The sequence below is a fragment of the Anolis sagrei genome, chromosome 9 (genome assembly GCF_037176765.1).
Source record: "Anolis sagrei isolate rAnoSag1 chromosome 9, rAnoSag1.mat, whole genome shotgun sequence".
Taxonomy (NCBI): Eukaryota; Metazoa; Chordata; class Lepidosauria; order Squamata; family Dactyloidae; genus Anolis; species Anolis sagrei.
This window is the reverse complement of record NC_090029.1, coordinates 4,399,344-4,418,937: the sequence shown is the minus strand read 5'-3', so window position 1 is coordinate 4,418,937 and position 19,594 is coordinate 4,399,344. Positions and strand designations below refer to the sequence as shown.

The 19,594-nt window shown below is 46.2% G+C and overlaps 1 protein-coding gene across 1 annotated transcript; it reads left to right on the top strand.

Moving 5' to 3' along the window:
* Nucleotides 1–369: 369 nt before the first annotated feature.
* On the top strand, nucleotides 370–1,374 carry LOC137097618 (integrase/recombinase xerD homolog). The gene has a single exon (XM_067471463.1). It carries the CDS (start codon nucleotides 370–372, stop codon nucleotides 1,372–1,374), a length of 1,005 nt encoding a protein of 334 aa, XP_067327564.1.
* Nucleotides 1,375–19,594: the final 18,220 nt, after the last annotated feature.

Genomic DNA, 19,594 nt, shown 5'->3' with positions numbered 1-19,594 from the left:
CCTCAGGGATCTCACATTCCTCGAGTTTTTCCCTATCCTTGTGGCAGTGCGTATCTGGACCAACCTGTTCCGGGACAAGAGGGTGCGGTTCTGGTGTGACAACCAGGCGGTGGTTAGGGTAGTCAATCGGCAGTCTTCCAAATCGCCCAGGGTAATGAGGCTGGTCAGGCACTTTGTCTTATTATGTTTGGAGGCTAATATCACCTTCTCAGCGCAGTATATTCCAGGCGTGAACAATGAAGTAGCCGATGCATTGTCCCGCTTCCAGGAGGACAGGTTTCGCTCCCTAGCACCAGGCGCAGATGTCCTGCCCACAAGCTTCCCACCAGACCTGTGGACCCTTGGAGATGGGAAGCCTGGACAGGACTGATGGACTCCGTTGCGCCGGCGACGCAGAAGGCATACCGGGCAGCCATGGCAAAATTCACCAAGTTCAGGCTGGAAGTTGGATACGGCAGTAAGTGGCCAGCATCTGAGGACGAGGTCATACACTTCCTCATCCACCAGAAGAGAAACAACGTGACAGCACATTCCATGCGTCTCCAGTTGGCTGGGATTGCCTTCTACAGCAAAGCTGCCGGGTTTGGCGATCCGTGCCAAGCATTCAGAGTCAGGAAGCTCCTCTGGAGTTGGAGGAAGCACGCACCCAGGCAACGGGACACCAGGCGCCCCTTATCATACAAGACCCTCAAGCAAATCGTCCAGGCCCTCAAAAGGATCTGCCCCTCCCGATATGAAGTTAAGTTATTCACTGCAGCCTTCACAACGGCTTTCTTTGGGGCCCTTCGGCTGGGGGAGGTGGTGGCCAATTCCAAAGCTGACGCCTCTAACAGGGCCCTGCAGCTCAGGGACATCTCAGTCCAGGACAATGCCCTGGCACTGAGGATCCGCAAGTCCAAGACTGACCAACTGGGAAAAGGGGTCTCACTGCACATACGGGGTTTGGAACCAGGACATTTGTGCCCCGTGCAGTCCCTTTCCAGGTTCCTGACCACGAGAGGCTCTACCCCTGGCTTCCTTTTCATTCACCAAGACGGCAGCCCTCTCACACGTTACCAGTTCATGGCTGTTTTCCGAGGAGCCCTCCAGCATTTGGGCCTCCCTCGGACGGAATTTGGTGGGCACTCCTTTAGGATAGGAGCGGCCACCACAGCGGCTGCGGGTGGTGTCCCTGTCGAAGTAATAAAATCCATGGGGCGCTGGAAATCCTCAGCTTATGCATCCTATATCAGGCCGGGCCTTCTCCTTGAAGGAACCCGATCTGCCGGCTGTTCCTTTTCTTCCACCGACAGGTCAGCTATGGTCGAGAAAGAAGGAAGGAGTGATGCACGGAATAGGAGTGGAACGGCGGCAGTCAAGTGGCAGCAGGACTAGGATGCACGCTGAGGACTTGGTCGGTGAACGGAGGCATGCTGGAAAGGACAACGGGCGGCAGGAGGAAGGAGTTCCGCCCGCATTAGATGCAGCCCCTCGAGCAAGCAAGAACAGTACTGGATACGTTTTAGGACTTATGATGGCCAGTGTGGCATTTGGGCTACTTTATTGAGCAGGCTCTGGGGTTGGCGGCAAGGGGGGAGTGGTTCCCACCCCCCCACTTGTTGTGGCGTGGGGCATGGGCCCTGGATCTGGTTTGGTACCCCCCCCCCCTAGCGGTTAGGGGGGGACGCCCGGTGGTTCCAGGGGTGCCAGGTTGCGTTTGCCTGGTATTGTGCCGGCGGCACCCCTGATGTGTTTGGGATCGGGCAGTATTGGGCTGCCCGATCATGATCCAGGACCCATGCTTGGCTGCCAACCCCTTGTCCTGTTATCAATAAATGAGTTGTGGCCATTGTTTTCCCCACATCTTGTGTGAGTGTCTTATTGGGTTGGCTGTGGGAGGCGTATCGCACGTGCACACGCAAATTCTCCGGTAGTATCCCATACAAACTCAATAAATTATTCTCAGACTGCTTCTCAAGATCCTATTGCACTGAGCCAGGGATGTCCAAATGCATCGATTCCACAGTGTAGATGTACTTCCTGTTTAGCCTAATACTCCTCCTGCTGTATCACATTTCCTTGACTCTTTGCAAATATTGGAACAGTGAGTCCGAGGCGCGCTCGCCATCCCATCCGCGGGTCTCCAAGTGAAGTTAAACTATGCAAACATCTCCTGCCTAATTAATCTTAAACCTCGTTCAAGGAGATACTTGTTGCGGACAAGTAAACCCAGGCCGGCGGTTTGTCTGCAAACAGGCTCCCCGGTTGCAATTTTCCACGGATTTGCACAAAGGCGCCCAACCTGGAGGTGTTTGCAAGAGAGAGGCCTAGTCAAGGACAGGCAGGATCCCTGGGATTAAGCGAGAGCCGCCTTCGGTCAAAGGCTGGGTGTTGCCGACTGCAGGGATGTGCTGCTGCCTGCAGGAGCGGAGAGAGGATGGGATCATGCTTAATCCCTGTCCCTCCTGGGCACGTTGCACCTGCCAGGCTTGGTCCCATCCCGGGCACAACAGGGTGCGGGCGCCTCTTCAGGCTGGTAGGTAATTATCCCGGCTAACATCATTATTCATGTCCACCAGGCTCCTCCAGGTGGAAAGCAAGGTGGCCAAGGCTGGAGTCTTGCTGACGCTTCGCAAAACCAAGTGGGCTTCCCGACCCTTCTCCTTGCCTTACATAGAATCACTGAGTTGGAAGAGAGACAGAGGCGGCCCTAGGTAATTTTCAACGGTAAGCAAACAGTATTTTGGCGCCCCCCCCCCCCTTCCAACCAATCATTGATATATATTTTCTGTTCGTCGTGGGAGTTCTGTGTGCCATACAGGGGCGGCTCGTCCAATCTATCAATCTAACTTTCTTATCTATCCATTAGGCCTGGGTAACAACGCAAAAATTTGTTTCTAAAATCGATTTGTTATTGGGGTTTTTTTTTGTTTCTATATTTAAAATAATTACAAAATTTTCCAAAAAAAAAAGTTCGGTATTTACGAAATTTCGTAAATATTTACAAAACATTTTGTAAAGATGGCGCCCTTTTTTTTCAATATTTTTAAAATATTTTTTAAATTTAATTATTAATTTAGTAGAATAGGGAGGAGACATTAAAATTATTATTAAGGAGGGAAGGCAGGCACTCACTCTGGCGGGCCCTCTCGCTCGCCGCTCACTCGCCGCTCGCTCGCCCCTCTCGCTCGCCATAGATGCAGGCGAAAAGTCAGGAGAAAATGCCTCTAGGCCATGGCCATATAGCCTGAAAAAACCTACAACAACCCAATCAGGGACATCTAATCACCTCTCAACAAAAGATTGCTCCAGGCACTGCCAAGCCATCAAATGCTAATCAAGGTGGTCAGTTGAAACATTCACACCTCGCTCCAGCAGACAAGAGTCCTTTGTCCCACCCTGGTCATTATTCCACATAAATATAAACCCTTTTTCCTACTTCCAACAGACCTCACTACCTCTGAGGATGCTTGCCATAGATGCAGGCAAAACGTCAGGAGAGAATGCCTCGCTCGCCCCTCTCGCTCGCCGCTCGCTCGCCCCTCTCGCTCGCCCTCTCGCTCGCTTGCTCAGCCGGCGCCGAGAGAGGAGAGCTCCCAGCAAGCATCGGCAGGCGGCCATCTTACGTATTTCCAAAATGGACGGAAATACAAAAATATTTGGCGCCTGCCGTTTCGATATTTAAAAACACTTCCAGGTTAAAAAAAAAGTTTTGTAATCGTTTCGTAATTCAAAAATTAACGAATTTTTTAACGAATTACGAATTAACGAAACGAATTGACCAGCCCTACTATCCATCTATATTTCTCTAGGGTGGCCTGGATGGCCTTTGGGAGTCCCTTCTAACTTTGGGATTCTATTATATCAATCTTTCAATCTATCTATCCATCTATGTTTTTCTAGGGGTGGCCTGGATGGCCTTTGGGAGTCCGTTCTAACTCTGGGATTCTATTATATCAATCTGTCAATCTGTCTAACTGTCTTATCTATCCATCTATATTTCTCTAGGGTTGGACTGGGTGACCTTTGGGGGTCCCTTCCAACTGTAGGATTCTATTATATCAATCTGTCAATCTGTCTAACTCTCTTATCTATCCATCTATATTTCTCTAGGGTTGGACTGGATGGCCTTTGGTGGTCCCTTCCAACTGTGGGATTCCATGGTTCCATAGACCGGCCACGTGGTCATTTGTCAGGAGGTCTTTGATTGTCCTCCTGTCTGGCAGAAAGGGGTTGGACTGGATGTCCTTTGGAGGTCCCTTCCAACTCTGGCATTCGATTGTATCAATCTGTCTATCCATCTATAAATATGGACTGGATGGCCTTTGGTGTTCCCTTTCGAACTTTGGGATTCCATGGTTCCATAGAAAGGCCACCTAGTCATTTGTCGGGAGGCCTTTGATTGTCCTCCTGACTGGCAGAAAGGGGTTAGACTGGATGTCCTTTGGAGGTTCCTTCCAACTGTGGGATTCGATTATATCAATCTGTCAATCTGACTAACTGTCTTATCTATCCACCTATATTTTTCTAGAGTTGGACTCGATGACCTTTGGTGGTCCTTCCGACTGTGGGATTCTAGTATATCAATCTGTCAATCTGTCAAACTGTCTTATCTATCCATCTATATTTCTCTAGGGTTGGACTGGATGGCCTTTGGGGGTCCCTTCTAACTTTGGGATTCCATGGTTCCATAGTCAGTCCACGTGGTCATTTGTCGTGAGGTCTTTGATTGTCCTCCTGTCTGGAAGAAAGGGGTTGGACTGGATGTCCTTTAGGGTTCTCTCTCTTCAGGGGCGGCTCGTCCATTACGTGAAGTAAGCGGTCGCAGAACACTTTTGTTTGCCAGGGGTGCAGAGGCGCCTCTGTAAATGCCCCTCGACCGGCACTTGAGGAGCGCCCCCTCAGCTCACGACAGCCCTAGCAGTCCGGGGGAACCTTGGCTTTCTTGCCTCGCGGCTGGGCGATCCTCTTCCCAAAGGGGCCGGGCCCTTGAGCCTCGCCTAGCCCCTCTTGTTCTTCTCCACCTGGCCACCGGGTGTGCGAGCAGAGCTGGCGCTCAATCGTTCTCCGCGTTCGATCCCTTCCCCATGACTGGCTCCCTTTCCCGATCCCCCAGCACTCCACCCGCCTCCTCTCCTCTCCCCAATCCACGGGTGGGCCAAGGGGCGGAGCCGCCATGCCTGGCCCACTTCGCGTCCGGAGGTGTGTCTGAAGACCCCAGCGTGCGCACCAAAAGTCGCCTCTTCTCCTGACTTTCTCTTCAGCCATTGGGACCAAGAGAGAGAGAGAGAGAGAGAGAGAGAGCCCCTCCGGCTGGAGGTATCTCCCACCTCCGCTCCCTCCTTTGTTTTTGCGCCTACCTTCAGAAAAGGTGGGTATCTCCACCTCTGTCTGTCTGTATCTCTCTCTCTCTCTCTTGGTCCCAATGGCTGAGGAGAAAGTCAGGAGAAGAGGTGACTTTTGGTGCACATGCCAGGGTCTTCAGGCACGCCTACAGACCCAAAGCGGGCCAGGCAAGGGAGCAAGTGCGGCAAGTGTAGTTCCTGGGATGTATAGTTCCCCTACAATCAAAGAGCATTCTGAACTCCACTAATGATGGAACTGAACCAAATATGGCACACAGAACTCCCACGACAAACAGAAAATATATATCAATGATTGGTTGGGGGGGGCACCAAAATACTGTTTGCTTACCATTGAAAATTACCTAGGGCTGCCTCTGGTGCCATATTTGGTTCAATTCCAACATTGGTGGAGTTCAGAATGCTCTTTGATTGTAGGTGAACTATCCATCCCAGTAACGACACTTGCCACACTTGCTCCCTTGCCTGGCCCGCTTTGGGTCCAGAGGCGTGCCTGAAGACCCCGGCGTGTGCACCAAAGGTCACCGCTTCTCCTGACTTTCTCCTCAGCCATTGGGACCAAGAGAGAGAGAGAGAGAGAGGTGGAGATGCCCACCTTTCTGAAGGTAGGCGCAAAAACAAAGGAGGGAGTGGAGGTGGGAGATACCTCCAGCCAGAGGGGCTCTCTCTCTCTCTCTCTTGGTCCCAATGGCTGAAGAGAAAGTCAGGATAAGAGGCGACTTTTGGTGCGCATGCTGGGGTCTTCAGACACGCCTCCGGACCTAAAGTGGGCAGGTGTGGCGGCTCCACCCCTTGACCCACCCGTGGATTGGGGAGAGGAGAGGAGGCGGCTGGAGCGCCAGGGGATCGGAAAAGGGAACCGGTCATGGGGAAGGGATCGAACGCGGAGAATGATTGAGCGCCGGCTCTGTTCGCGCACCCGTTGGCCGGGTGGAGGAGGAACGAGAGGGGCGAGGTGAGGCTCAAGGGCCCGGCCCCTTTGGGAAGAGGATCGCCCGGCAGCGAGGCAAGAAAGCCGAGGCTCCCCCCGGACTGCTAGGGCTGTTGTGAGCTGAGGGGGCGCTCCTCAAGTGCCGGTCGAGGGGCATATACAGAGGCGCCTCTGCACCCCTGGCAAAAAAAGTATTCTGCGACCGCTTACTTCACGTAATGGATGAGCCGCCCCTGAAGAGAGAGAACCCTAAAGGACATCCAGTCCAACCCCTTTCTTCCAGACAGGAGGACAAAGACCTCATGACAAATGACCACGTGGACTGACTATGGAACCATGGAATCCCAAAGTTAGAAGGGACCCCCAAAGGCCATCCAGTCCAACCCTAGAGAAATAAGATAGATAGATAAGATAGTTAGACAGATTGACAGATTGATATAATAGAATCCCAGAGTTGGAAGAGACCCCCAAAGGCCATCCAGTCCAATCCTAGAGAAATATAAATGGATAGATAAGACGGTCTGACAGATTGACAGATTGATATACTAGAATCCCACAGTTGGAAGGGACCAGCAAAGGCCACACAGTCTAACCCCTTTCCTCCAGACAGGAGGACAATCAAAGACCTCCTGACAAATGACCAGGTGGCCTGTCTATGGAACCATGGAATCCCAAAGTTCGAAAGGGAACACCAAAGGCCACCCAGGCCACACTAGAGAATTATAGATGGATAGATAGATTGATACAATAGAATCTCAGAGTTGGAAGGGACCTCCAAAGGACATCCAGTCCAACCCCTTTCTCCCAGACAGGAGGACAAGCAAAAACCTCCTGACAAAAGACCACGTGGCCTTTCCTTGGAACCATGGAATCCCAAAGTTAGAAGGGACCCCCAAAGGCCATCTAGTCCAACCCTAGAGGAATATAGATGGATAGATAAGAGAGTTATTGACAGATTGATATAATAGAATCCCACAGTTGGAAGGGACCCCCAAAGGCCATCCAGGCCACCCTAGAGAAATATAGATGGATAGACAGATTGATACAATAGAATCCCAGAGTTGGAAGGGACCCCCAAAGGCCATCCAGGCCACCCTAGAGAAATATAGATGGATAGACAGATTGATACAATAGAATCCCACAGTTGGAAGGGACCCCCAAAGGCCATCGAGGCCACCCCAGAGAAATATAGATGGATAGACAGATTGATACAATAGAATCCCAGAGTTGGAAGGGACCTCCAAAGGACATCCAGTCCAACCCCTTTCTCCCAGACAGGAGGACAAGCAAAAACCTCCTGACAAATGACCATGTGGCCTGTCAATGGAACCATGGAATCCCAAAGTTGGAAGGGAGCCCCAAAGGCCATCCAGTCCAACCCCAGAGAAATATAAATGGATAGATAAGACAGTTAGACAGATTGACAGATTGATATAATAGAATCCCACAGTTGGAAGGGACCCCCAAAGGCCATCCAGGCCACCCCTAGAAAAATCATAGATGGATAGATAGATTGAATGAAAAGTAATGCTTCCACCTTCGTAACTCCTCAACAGATGGCAGTACTGGTATGCATCAGGTACTGGCTTGTTCAATAGACTCTCCTCTACAGTTTCATTATGGCAAGAAGCCTTAGTATTGAACAGTTGTGTTGTTAAAGTGCAGAGTATAGAACCCTACGCAGACGGTCAGTCAATGCGTCTTAAGCAACGTGCAGTCATTGAATTCTTGACAGCAGAAGATGTCACCCCAAAGGAGATTCATCAGAGAATGCAAGCTGTTTATGGTGATTGTATTGATGTGAGGACTGTGCGTCGTTGGGTGACAACATTTAAAGATGTTGAGGTGGAAACATCTGACTTGCATTACAAACAAAGAGTTGGACATCCTGTGACATCAATCACCGAGTTTCTCAAGCAAAAGGTTGACAGATTGATTCAGGACGATCATTGTATCACTCAGAGAAAAATTTCAAGCATAATCGGTATTTCACAAGAACGTGTAGGTCACATTATTGCTTTGCTTGGCTATCGGAAGATCTGTGCACGATGGGTACCCAGGATGCTGATGCCTGACATGAAAGCGCACAGATTTGAAACTTCATAGACTGGATCTCACCAGTGTACAATATCCTTCATACAGTCCAGATTTAGCACCATCTTATTTCCATAATTAAAGAGGATATGCGGGGACATCATTATGCTTTGGATGAAGACGTTGAGAGAACTGTGAGATGCTGGTTTCGGAAACAGAGTGTTTGACTTCTTCTGTGACGGCTTCATTGTTGGCAGAAATGTATCCAATTATCTGGTGATTATGTGGAAAAGTGAATAGTGGTAAGGAGCACATTGTAAGGATTATTTCTGCATTTATTATTATTTCTTATTTATTTATTTATTATATATTATTTATTATTTATATAGTTGTTGTTCATTCGTTCAGTCGTCTCCTACTCTTTGTGACGTCATGGACCAGCCCACGCCACAGCTCCCTGTCGACCGTCACCACCCGCAGCTCCTTCAAGGTCAGTCCAGTCACTTCAAGGATATATATTTACTATTTATATATTTATTATATATATATATATATATAATATTATTTATTATTTAGGAGCCCTCGGTGGCGCAGTGGGTTAAAGCGCTGAGCTGCTGAGCTTGTTGACCGAAAGGTCGCAGGTTCGATTCCGGGGAGCGGTGTCAGCCCTAGCTTCTGCCAACCTAGCAGTTCGAAAACATGCAAATGTGTTCTCATTTTTTTCTCTCATTTTTTTCTTTATTTCTTACTTTTTCGAATTTTTTTTCCCTTTCCCTTTTGTTGTTGTTGTGATTTGTATCTATAACTTCCTCACTTTTCTATCTTCTACACATTATTCACCCTCTTTCGTTGTAGTTTATGATAATTTAATAAAAAATTATTTCAAAAAAAAAAGAAAACATGCAAATGTGAGTAGATCAATAGGTACCGCTCCGATGGGAAGGTAAGGGCGCTCCATGTAGTCATGCTGGCCACATGACCTTGGAGGTGTCTATGGACAACACCGGCTCTTCGGCTTAGAAATGGGGACAACCTTTACCTTTTTATTTATTATTTATTTATTTATTAAAATATATTTATTTATTTATTTATTTATTTATTTATTTATTTGCTGCGCTTATATACCGCAATTCTCAGCCCAGGGGCGACTCATTGCGGTGTACAACATAGAAAAACAAGTGCAAAATACAAGACATAGTGTAAAAATAATCCACAATTCATCATTATCAAAAACATCCTAATCAAAAACATCAACATTACTACAATATAGGGCTTGGCGGTTTCGTTTCGTTAATTCGTAATTCGTTAATAATTCGTTAATTTTTTCAATTACAAAACGATAACGAACCATTCTGGAGCAATTATTTTAAAAAACGAATTTTCAAAAACATTTTGTAAATGCTTCGTATTTCGATATTGTATTCGTTTCGTTATTGTTTTGAGGTCGTTTCGTTATTATTTCCGCATGTCTGGGGCAAGTTTTATGGTTTAATTAGTGAAAAAAAATTATAATATCACACCAACAGTCAACAACAGAGGGAGAGGGAAGCTTCAGAAGGTTTTGGAGGTTTTTTAGCGTATTTCGCGGTCGCGTCCGCCATCAACGAATCGATTCGTTATTGTTTCGGAAATCGATTCGTTAATTTTTTACCATTTACGAAATTTCGTAAATATCAAACTTTTTAAAAGGAAAATTTTGTAATTATTTTAAATATCGAAACAAAAAACCCCCCAAATACAAATCGATTTAAGAAACAAATTTTTCCGTTGTTACCCAGGCCTACTACAAAAGCCATTCCCATCCAAACCCAAGTAACGAAGGTGGAGGCATTACTTTTCATTCAACACTCTTATTATTATTATTATTATTATTATTATTATTATTATTATTATTATTATTACAATCGAAGCCCTCCTGTCAGATGGCCAGCTCTTGGGCCTCTAAAACCCTCCAAAGAAGGAGGCCAGTTTGGCCACCCTTTCCCATGCACCTTCCATCTTGTCCATCTCTTCTTGAATGGCGATCTTTCGGCGCCCACATCTCCGTGCGCATGGCAGGGAATTCACCCCAAATCCAACTGTACGAAAGTGGTAATTGCCTCTTTAAGAACATAAAACCCGCTCGAACGAACGCTGGAAGCTCCGCCATCTCCTCCGAATCATTATCTGCTAATGACCAGCAGACTCCGAAGGGAGGGAAGCATCTTCCCAATTATTTAAGTACCCGAAGCAGTCTCTGTGTGGTGCTGGCTTTTTTTTAAAAAAGGCGAAAAGGCAGGCCCCATCCTTGTGCGTTGCGGGGGAGGCGTTGTTTCATGTGCTTGTGTTTTTATGTAATTCTACATTTTAGGAAACTAAAGACAAATTAGACCAGGGATGGGAACAACATCGTTTTCCTTCCTTTGTTTGAATGGCAGTCATGCGGAAACACGCACCCAGTCTCGTTTTGGGAACACACTTGCAAAACCAAAGAGAGAGCATCAAAAGTTAATGCCTTCTCCTCTCTGGTTCGAGCAACAACCTTGCAATTTTGAGATCTCTCGTTGCTTTTGTGATAACACTGTTCAACGGAGGAAAAGTTGCGGGCCTGAAAATAGTTGTTCTTTTATGATTTTGGGGTGCTGAAAACGAAAATGACATTTAAAAATGTATATTGGCTCTAGTTTTTATGATATAAGCAATCACGTGATCACGTATGGTTGAAAAAATGCATGTTGCGACTTACACTATGGAAGATTCTAGAATACTCTAGAAAGTTTGATGATGCAGTATGAGTGCCGTGTGCAAAAGCCAGAAAGCCCTATATAAGGCCAGACTTTTGAACGGTGAGGGTCAGTCAGTTGAAGACGGAGACAGTCTCGTTCAACATCGTTTCACATTGTTCTTTTGACTGTAGTTATGCCTTGCATGTGTGTAAATAAAGCACTATGGAAAAAAGATATCAAGGCCAATGGACTCCGTCAATGCTGTCAGACTACTGCTGGAGCATTGGAAGAGACAACCCTTTCCTTGAATACAAAAGAAAAGTCAAGAGAAGCAAACAGGATAGAAACTCAAGTCACGATTAATGCGACATTTCAACTTTCAGACTTTTCCACTGCATTAGGCCTACGAATATAGTTTCTTGCTGCACAAACATAAACAATAGACTAATTAAATAAATATTTCTCATGTATAAACTATTGGCAATATAATTTGACTAAAATTTAGTAAATATTCACGGTTTATATACATGCAGTAAGGTTAGGCGCATTATCATAATATTAACGAATTACCTATTGTGGAGAAAATGGAAATAGCTGTTGCATAAAAACCAGAGCCAATTAACACATTTAATTATTATATTTGAATTCAGCATGTTAAATTTATTAAGAAACGGCACATTTCGTTTTCGTAACTGAGAAAAACTGAAAATATGTAGAACAGTGTAATCAGCTAGGATTACATATTCCCTTGGAGCAGTTGCAATCCCGCCGTAAAAAAGGAACTTTTCCAAGTTCCATTTGGCCAAAGCTAGCAACAAGAAGCTATGGATGCTTCATCTGTCGGTCCGATCTTGCAGGATTCTTTCCGGCTTGTTCGTCCTGATGACGTGGATGGGGCCCTTGGAGCTGTGAGAGCGACCACTTCCACTCTTGGCCCTTTGCCCTTCCTGGCTAATCAAAGTGGCCAGAGGTGGGTTACTAGCAGAGGTGGCCCTAGGTAATTTTCAACGGTAAGCAAACAGTATTTCCCCCCCCCCCCCCAACCAATCATTGATATATATTTTCTGTTTGTCGTGGGAGTTCTGTGTGCCATATTTGGTTCAATTCCATCATTGGTGGAGTTCAGAATGCTCTTTGATTGCAGGTGAACTATACATCCCAGTAACTACACTTGCCACACTTGCTCCCTTGCCTGGCCAGCTTTGGGTCGGAGGCGTGCCTGAAGACCCCGGCGTGTGCACCAAAAGTCACCTCTTCTCCTGACTTTCTCCTCAGCCATTGGGACCGAGAGAGAGAGAGAGAGAGGTAGAGATGCCCACCTTTCCTGAAGGTAGGTGCAAAAACAAAGGAGGGAGCGGAGGTGGGAGATAACTCCAGTCGGAGGGGCTCCCTCTCCCTCCCTCTCTCTCTCGGTCCCAATGGCTGAAGAGAAAGTCAGGAGAAGAGGTGACTTTGGGTGCACACTCTGGGGTCTTCAGACATGCCTCCAGACCCGAAGTGGGCCAGGCACGGCGGCTCCACCCTTTGGCCCACCCGCGGATTGGGGAGAGGAGAGGAGGCGGGTGGAGCGCCGGGGTATCGGGAAAGGGAGCCGGTCATGGGGAAGGGATCGAACGCGGAGAATGATTGAACGCCGGCTCTGCTCGCGCACCCGGTGGCCGGGTGGAGCAGGAACGAGAGGGGCTAGGCGAGGCTCAAGGGCCCGGCCCCTTTGGGAAGAGGATCACCCGGCAGTGAGGCAAGAAAGCCAAGGCTCCCCCCGGACTGCTAGGGCTGTTGTGAGCTGAGTGGGCGCTCCTCAAGTGGTGGTCGAGGGGCATTTACAGAGGCACCTCTGTGCCCCTGGAAAAAAAGTGTTCTGCGACTGCTTACTTTGCGTAATGGATGAGCCGCCCCTGGTTACTAGATTGGTTTGTGTCAATTATTAATGCTTCCTTGGCTCAGGGGAAAATTCCATCTGGTCTGAAACAGGCAGTGGTGAGACCAGTCCTGAAAAAGACCTCCCTTGACCCTACAGTTCTTGGCAACTACAGGCCAATCTCTAACCTTCCCTTTTTGGGCAAGGTGTTGGAGCGGGTGGTCGCCTCGCAGCTCCGGGGATTCCTAGAGGGCACTGATTTTCTAGATCAGTCACAGTCTGGGTTTAGGCCTGGTCACGGCACCGAGATGGCTTTGGTCGCCTTGGTGGATGACCTCCGCAGGGAGCTGGACAGAGGGAGTGTGACTCTGCTGGTTGTCTTGGACATCTCAGCGGCTTTCGATACCATCGACCTCTCTGGGATGGGTCTCGGGGGCATGGCTTTGTCCTGGAGAGCCGTTCCCAGTTGGTGAAGCTGGGGGACACCTGCTTGGACCCCTGGCCTTTGACCTGTGGGGTCCCACAAGGTTCCATTCTGTCCCCCATGCTTTTTAACATCTACATGAAATCGCTGGGAGAGGTCATCCGGAGTTTTGGAGTTAGGTGCCATCTCTATGTGGATGACGGCCAACTACTACTCCTTTCCACCTAATTCCAAGGAAGCCCCTTGGGTGCTAGGTGAGTGTCTGGCTGCTGTGGCTGTCTGGATGAGGATGAATAAGCTGAGGATCAATCCGGACAAGACAGAGGTCCTCCTGGTCGATTGTAAGCCGGATCGGGCATAGGGTGGTAACCTGTGCTTGATGGGGTTGCACTCCCCCTGAAGTCACAGGTCCATAAGTTGGGTGTCCTCCTAGACTCATCCCTAACGCTTGAAGCCCAGGCATCGGCAGTGGCTGGGTGTGCCTTCGCACAATTAAAACTTGTGCGCCAACTGTGACCGTACCTCGTGAAGTTGGATCTGGCCATGGTGGTCCATGCCTTAGTCAACTGTATTACTTCTGCAGTGTAGATGGTTGCAAGAACAACAGTCAACCGAATCTGATTCCCAAAGGAGTCCAGGTGGTCCAATCATTAAACCTTGGCTTCGAGAAAGTCTCTTCTGCTCAGAGTCGCCCCCAGGTTTAAACATTTTCACGAATCAACTTTTTGACTGGAGATCTCTCATTTTTCACGCCGATGTTGGTTGCGCAGCACTTACAGATGCGAAATGGCACAGCTGCAGCTCCCCATCGATCACAAGGGAGGTTGTCAGCTCAAGTACCCAACAGCTGTCTGGGCAGATGTGAACAACCGCCTCGGTGTCATCTGGAAGAGCCGGGCCTCGATTAGTACATCAAAAGCCGGCCTGTGTCAACGTCGGGAGCTTCCGAGGCGGGCGCTTCGTTATCTGAAATGCCCTCCTTGGAACATCTTGCTCCCTTGTCATGGGTGAAGACGCAGCTAGGAAGACCCAAAGGTACCTTCCGTTCCTTAAATACAAACGTCTTGGCTGTTGTACTTTGAATATGGATTACTCAACCTTACTGTATAATTGAACAATATGGAGTGATGCATTAACTGTGCAATGCAACTATTTAGCCCTATTATAACTTGCAGAATTCAGATTTGTATATTAACTGTGCAGTGCAACTATTTAGCACTACAATAAATTGCACAATTCAGATTTACATATTAGCTGTGCAATGCAATTATTTAGCACTACTATACATTGCACAATTCAGATTTATATATTAACTGTGCAATGCAACTATTTAGCCCTACTATAAATTGTACAATTCAGATTTATATATTAAATGTGCAATGCAACTATTTAGCAATACTATATATTGCACAATCCAGATTTACATATTAACTGTGCAATGCAACTATTTAGTCCTACTATATATTTCACAATCCAGATTTACATATTAACTGTGCAGTGCAACTATTTAGCACTACTATATATTGCACAATTCAGATTTATATATTAACTGTGCAATGCAATTATTTAACAATACTATAAATTGCACAATCCAGATTTATATTTTAGCTGTGCAATACAACTATTTAGCCCTACTATATATTGCAGAATTCAGATTTGTATATTAACTGTGCAGTGCAACTATTTAGCCCTACTATCAGTTGCAAAATTCAGATTTATATATTAACTGTGCAGTGCAGCTATTTAGCACTCCTATATATTGCACAATTCAGATTCATATATAAACTGTGCAGTGCAACTATTTAGCCCTACTATATATTGCACAATTCAGATTTATATATAAACTGTGCAATGCAATTATTTAGTCCTACTATATATTGCAAAATTCAGATTTTGACAATAACTGTGCAGTGCAACTATTTAGCCCTACTATAAATTGCAAAATTCAGTTTACATATTAACTGTGCAGTGCAACTATTTGGCCCTACTATAAATTGCACAATTCAGATTTATATATTAACTGTGCAACGCAACTATTGAGCACTACTATACATTGCACAATTCGGATTTATATATTAACTGTGCAGTGCAACTATTGAGCACTACTATACATTGCACAATTCAGATTTATATATTAGCTGTGCAATACAACTATTTAGCACTACTATATATTGCACAATTCAGATTTATATATTAACTGTGCAGTGCAACTATTGAGCACTACTATACATTGCACAATTCAGATTTATATATTAGCTGTGCAGTGCAACTATTTAACACTACTATAAATTGCACAATTCAGATTTATGTATTAGCTGTGCAATGCAACTATTTAGCTCTACTATAAATTGCACAATTGAGATTTATATATAAACTGTGTAATGCAACTATTTAGCCCTGCTATATATTGCACAATTCAGATTTATATATTAACCATGAAATGCAACTATTTAGCCCTACTCTAAGTTGCACAACATGGAGTTATGCATTAACTGTGTGATGCAACTATTTAGCCCTACTGTTAGTTGCAAATTCAGATTTATATATTAACTATGCAATGTAACTATTTAGCCCTCCTATAAATTGCACAATTCAGATTAGTGCATTAACGGCAAGGCAACTGTTTTGACCTACTACAAATTGTATCATTCAGATTTATGCAAACTGAATTATGCATTAACTGTGTGCTACTGAATAATTGCATTGCACCACTCCTCCGATATATCTCTTTTTGGGTTTTTTCCTAGATTCCATAGCCTTGAACCATCGCAGCTGAAGTGGAATCAAACTGCATTAATTCTAGAGTGTAGATGCACCCTAAAACCTGGTGTGGCAGGATCATCAAGTTTGCAGACGACACCAAATTGGGAGGGGTAGCCAATATTCCAGAGGACAGGAGCAGGATTCAAAACGATCTTGACAGATTAGAGAGATGAATGGCCAAAACTAACACAATGAAGTTCAACAGGGACAAATGCAAGAGACTCCACTTTGGCAGGAAAAACGAAATGCAAAGATACAGAATGGGGGACAATGCCTGGCTCGAGAGCAGTACATGTGAAAAAGATCTCGTGGACAACAAGTTAAACATGAGCCAGCAATGTGATGTGGCAGCAAAAAAAGCCAATGGGATTTTGGCCTGCATCAATAGGAGCATAGTGTCTAGATCTAAGGAAGTCATGCTACCCCTCTATTCTGCTTTGGTTAGACCACATCTGGAATATTGTGTCCAATTCTGGGCACCACAATTCAAGAGAGATATTGACAAGCTGGAATGTGTCCAGAGGAGGGCAACTAAAATGATAAAAGGTCTGGAGAACAAGCCCTATGAGGAGCGGCTGAAGGAGCTGGGCATGTTTAGCCTGAAGAAGAGAAGGCTGAGAGGGGATATGATAGCCATGTATAAATATGTGAGAGGAAGCCACAGGGAGGAGGAGGGAGCAAGCTTGTTTTCTGCTTCCATGGAGACTAGGACGCAATGGAACAATGGCTTCAAACTACAAGAGAGGAGATTCCATCTGAACATGAGAAAGAACTTCCTGACTGTGAGAGCCGTTCAGCAGTGGAACTCTCTGCCCCGGAGTGTGGTGGCGGCTCCTTTGGAAGCTTTTAAACAGAGGCTGGATGGCCATCTGTCAGGGGTGATTTGAATGCAATATTCCTGCTTCTTGGCAGAATGGGGTTGGACTGGATGGCCCAGGAGGTCTCTTCCAACTCTTGGATTCTATGATTCTATGATTCCTCACCAAAATGAATATGGAAGCCACAATCTGAACCCAATGGCTGCTTTTCCAGAGGATTTTGATATTGACTTGCTTTATGAAAGAGGGACTTTGCAACTGCTGGGCAAGATAATATTATTTTAGGAAATGGAGCAGAAGAGGCTCGGCCCTAAATGTCTTCCCTTCCCCCCCCCCCCCTCCCCTCGCTTTGGACAGCGTCATCCAAAGAAAAGCAGCTCTTTGTCACCAGGCAAATGCCGGGCAATAATGGACGAAAGCGTGGCTTCGAAATGGAGGAACCGCTGGTGGGCCCTGAAAAAAGGCAATCATTGCGGCTTTTAATTGCCAGGTAAATTTAGTAGACCTCAAGCTTTGCCGCTGTTAGCACAGCTAATAAGATGTTATGAATTACCACCTGGCATCGCTGCCAATTTAACGGCCGTAACGCCATCAGGAAATATATTCTCAACGTCGGCAAGACTTTTATGAGGCTTTTCTTTCCCCCTCCTGCTTACAAAATGGGTCAAAAAACTCATTTAGGGATTATTTGGGGATTCATCTCATTCTTAGTCCTTTTGTTCCTCTGAAAAGCTCTGCGGTTGGAGCCATCAACTGGTTGGAGGTCCTGCACTTTAACTGCTGCTGTTGTTGTTGTGCGCCTTCAAGTCTTTTTTGGACTCGTGCGCACCCTAAGGCAGAAGTATTATAGAATTTTCTTTAGGCTTGGGCGATCAAGAAAAAAATTGGTTCTAAACTCGTTTCGTTTCTAGGGTGCGCTAGCGTTTCGAAATTCTGAGGACTTCCGAAATTTAAGATTTCAAAATTTCAAAATTTCCACGCTCTGGTCACATCCCGCCTTGACTACTGCAACGCTCTCTACGTGGGGCTGCCCTTGAAGATGGCCCGGAAGCTTCAGCTAGTCCAGCGCGCGGCAGCCATGTTACTAACAGGAGCAGGACGCAGGGAGCATACAACGCCCTTGTTGTTCCAGCTCCACTGGCTGCCGATTTGCTACCGGGCCCAATTTAAGGTGCTGGTGCTATCCTACAAAGCCCTAAACGGTTCCAGCCCAAAATACCTGTCTGACCGCATCTCGGCCTATGAGCCTACGAGGACCTTGAGATCGTCTGGGGAGGCCCTTCTCTCGATCCCGCCTGCCTCACAGGCACGTCTGGCGGGGACGAGGGAGAGGGCCTTCTCAGTGGTGGCCCCCCGGCTGTGGAACACCCTCCCTGTTGACATCAGGCAGGCGCCCTCCCTCATGTCCTTCCGTAAGAGCCTGAAGACATGGCTATTCGAGAAGGCATTTAATTAAGTGCTACAGTAACTGGAATGACAACTGGAACGGAATTTGACTACGAGACCGATTATGATTCTACTATAAGACGAAGCGGATTTTTAGTGTAATTAGATGTTTGTGTAGTAGTGATATGTTGGTTTCTGTCATGTTGGCTCTTTGTAAATCGTCTCTTATATGTTTGTACACCGCCGCGAGTCGCCCCAGGGCTGAGAGCGGCGGTTAATAAATGCAGCAAATAAATAAATAATAAATAAATTACGAATTGATTCGTTAATGGCGCAATCGCAATTCATTAATTGCAATTGCGCAATATGCTAAAAAAACGTCCAAATGGGACAGGGGGAACTTCTATTATATTATTATTATATTATTATATTATATTGTTGTATATTAAATTATAATATTATTATATTATATTATTGTATATTATATTATTTTACTATATTATATAATAGTATTATAATAATATAATATAAGAAAGAGGAGGGAAGCAGCAGAGCAAAGGGACCGGAAGTGGGGTAAATGCGAGATTGTAAAACTTGCACCAGACATACGAAAATAATTATGGAATAATGACGAAATAATGACGAAATAATTACGAAATAATGACGAAATAATTACGAAATAATTACGAAATAATTACGAAAATTGGAAAAAATTGTTTCGATTCTTAATTACTCCTCACACTATTCCTGCATGGCTCAATATTGGATCGTAAGCTAATTTAAATACGAATCAATAACGAATTACGAAATTAACGAACTGGATCGCCCAAGCCTAGTTTTCTTGCTACTAAGGAGGCTGTTCAGTCCTTAAACCGGTGCTTGGCCGCTGTGATGGTCTGGATAAGGGCAAACAAATTGAAATTGAATCCAGACAAGACAGAGTTATTCCTGGTCAGTCGGAAGGCTGAACAGGGCATAGGGTTACAGCCTGTGTTGGATGGGGTCGCACTCCCCCTGAAGACGCAGGTTTGCAGCTTGGGAGTGAACCTGGGCTCATCGCTGAGCCTGGAACCCCAGGTCTTGGCCGTGGCCAGGAGAGCTTTTGCGCAATTAAAACTTGTGCACCAGTTGCGCCCGTACCTTGGGAAGTCAGATCTGGCCACAGTGGTCCATGCTCTTGTTACATCCCGAATAGACTACTGCAACGCATTCTACGTGGGCTTGCCCTTGAAGACTGTTCGGAAACTTCAACTGGTCCAGCGAGTGGCAGCCAGATTGCTCACCGGAGCATCATACAGGGAGCACCCCCTCCCCCCGTTGTGGCAGCTCCACT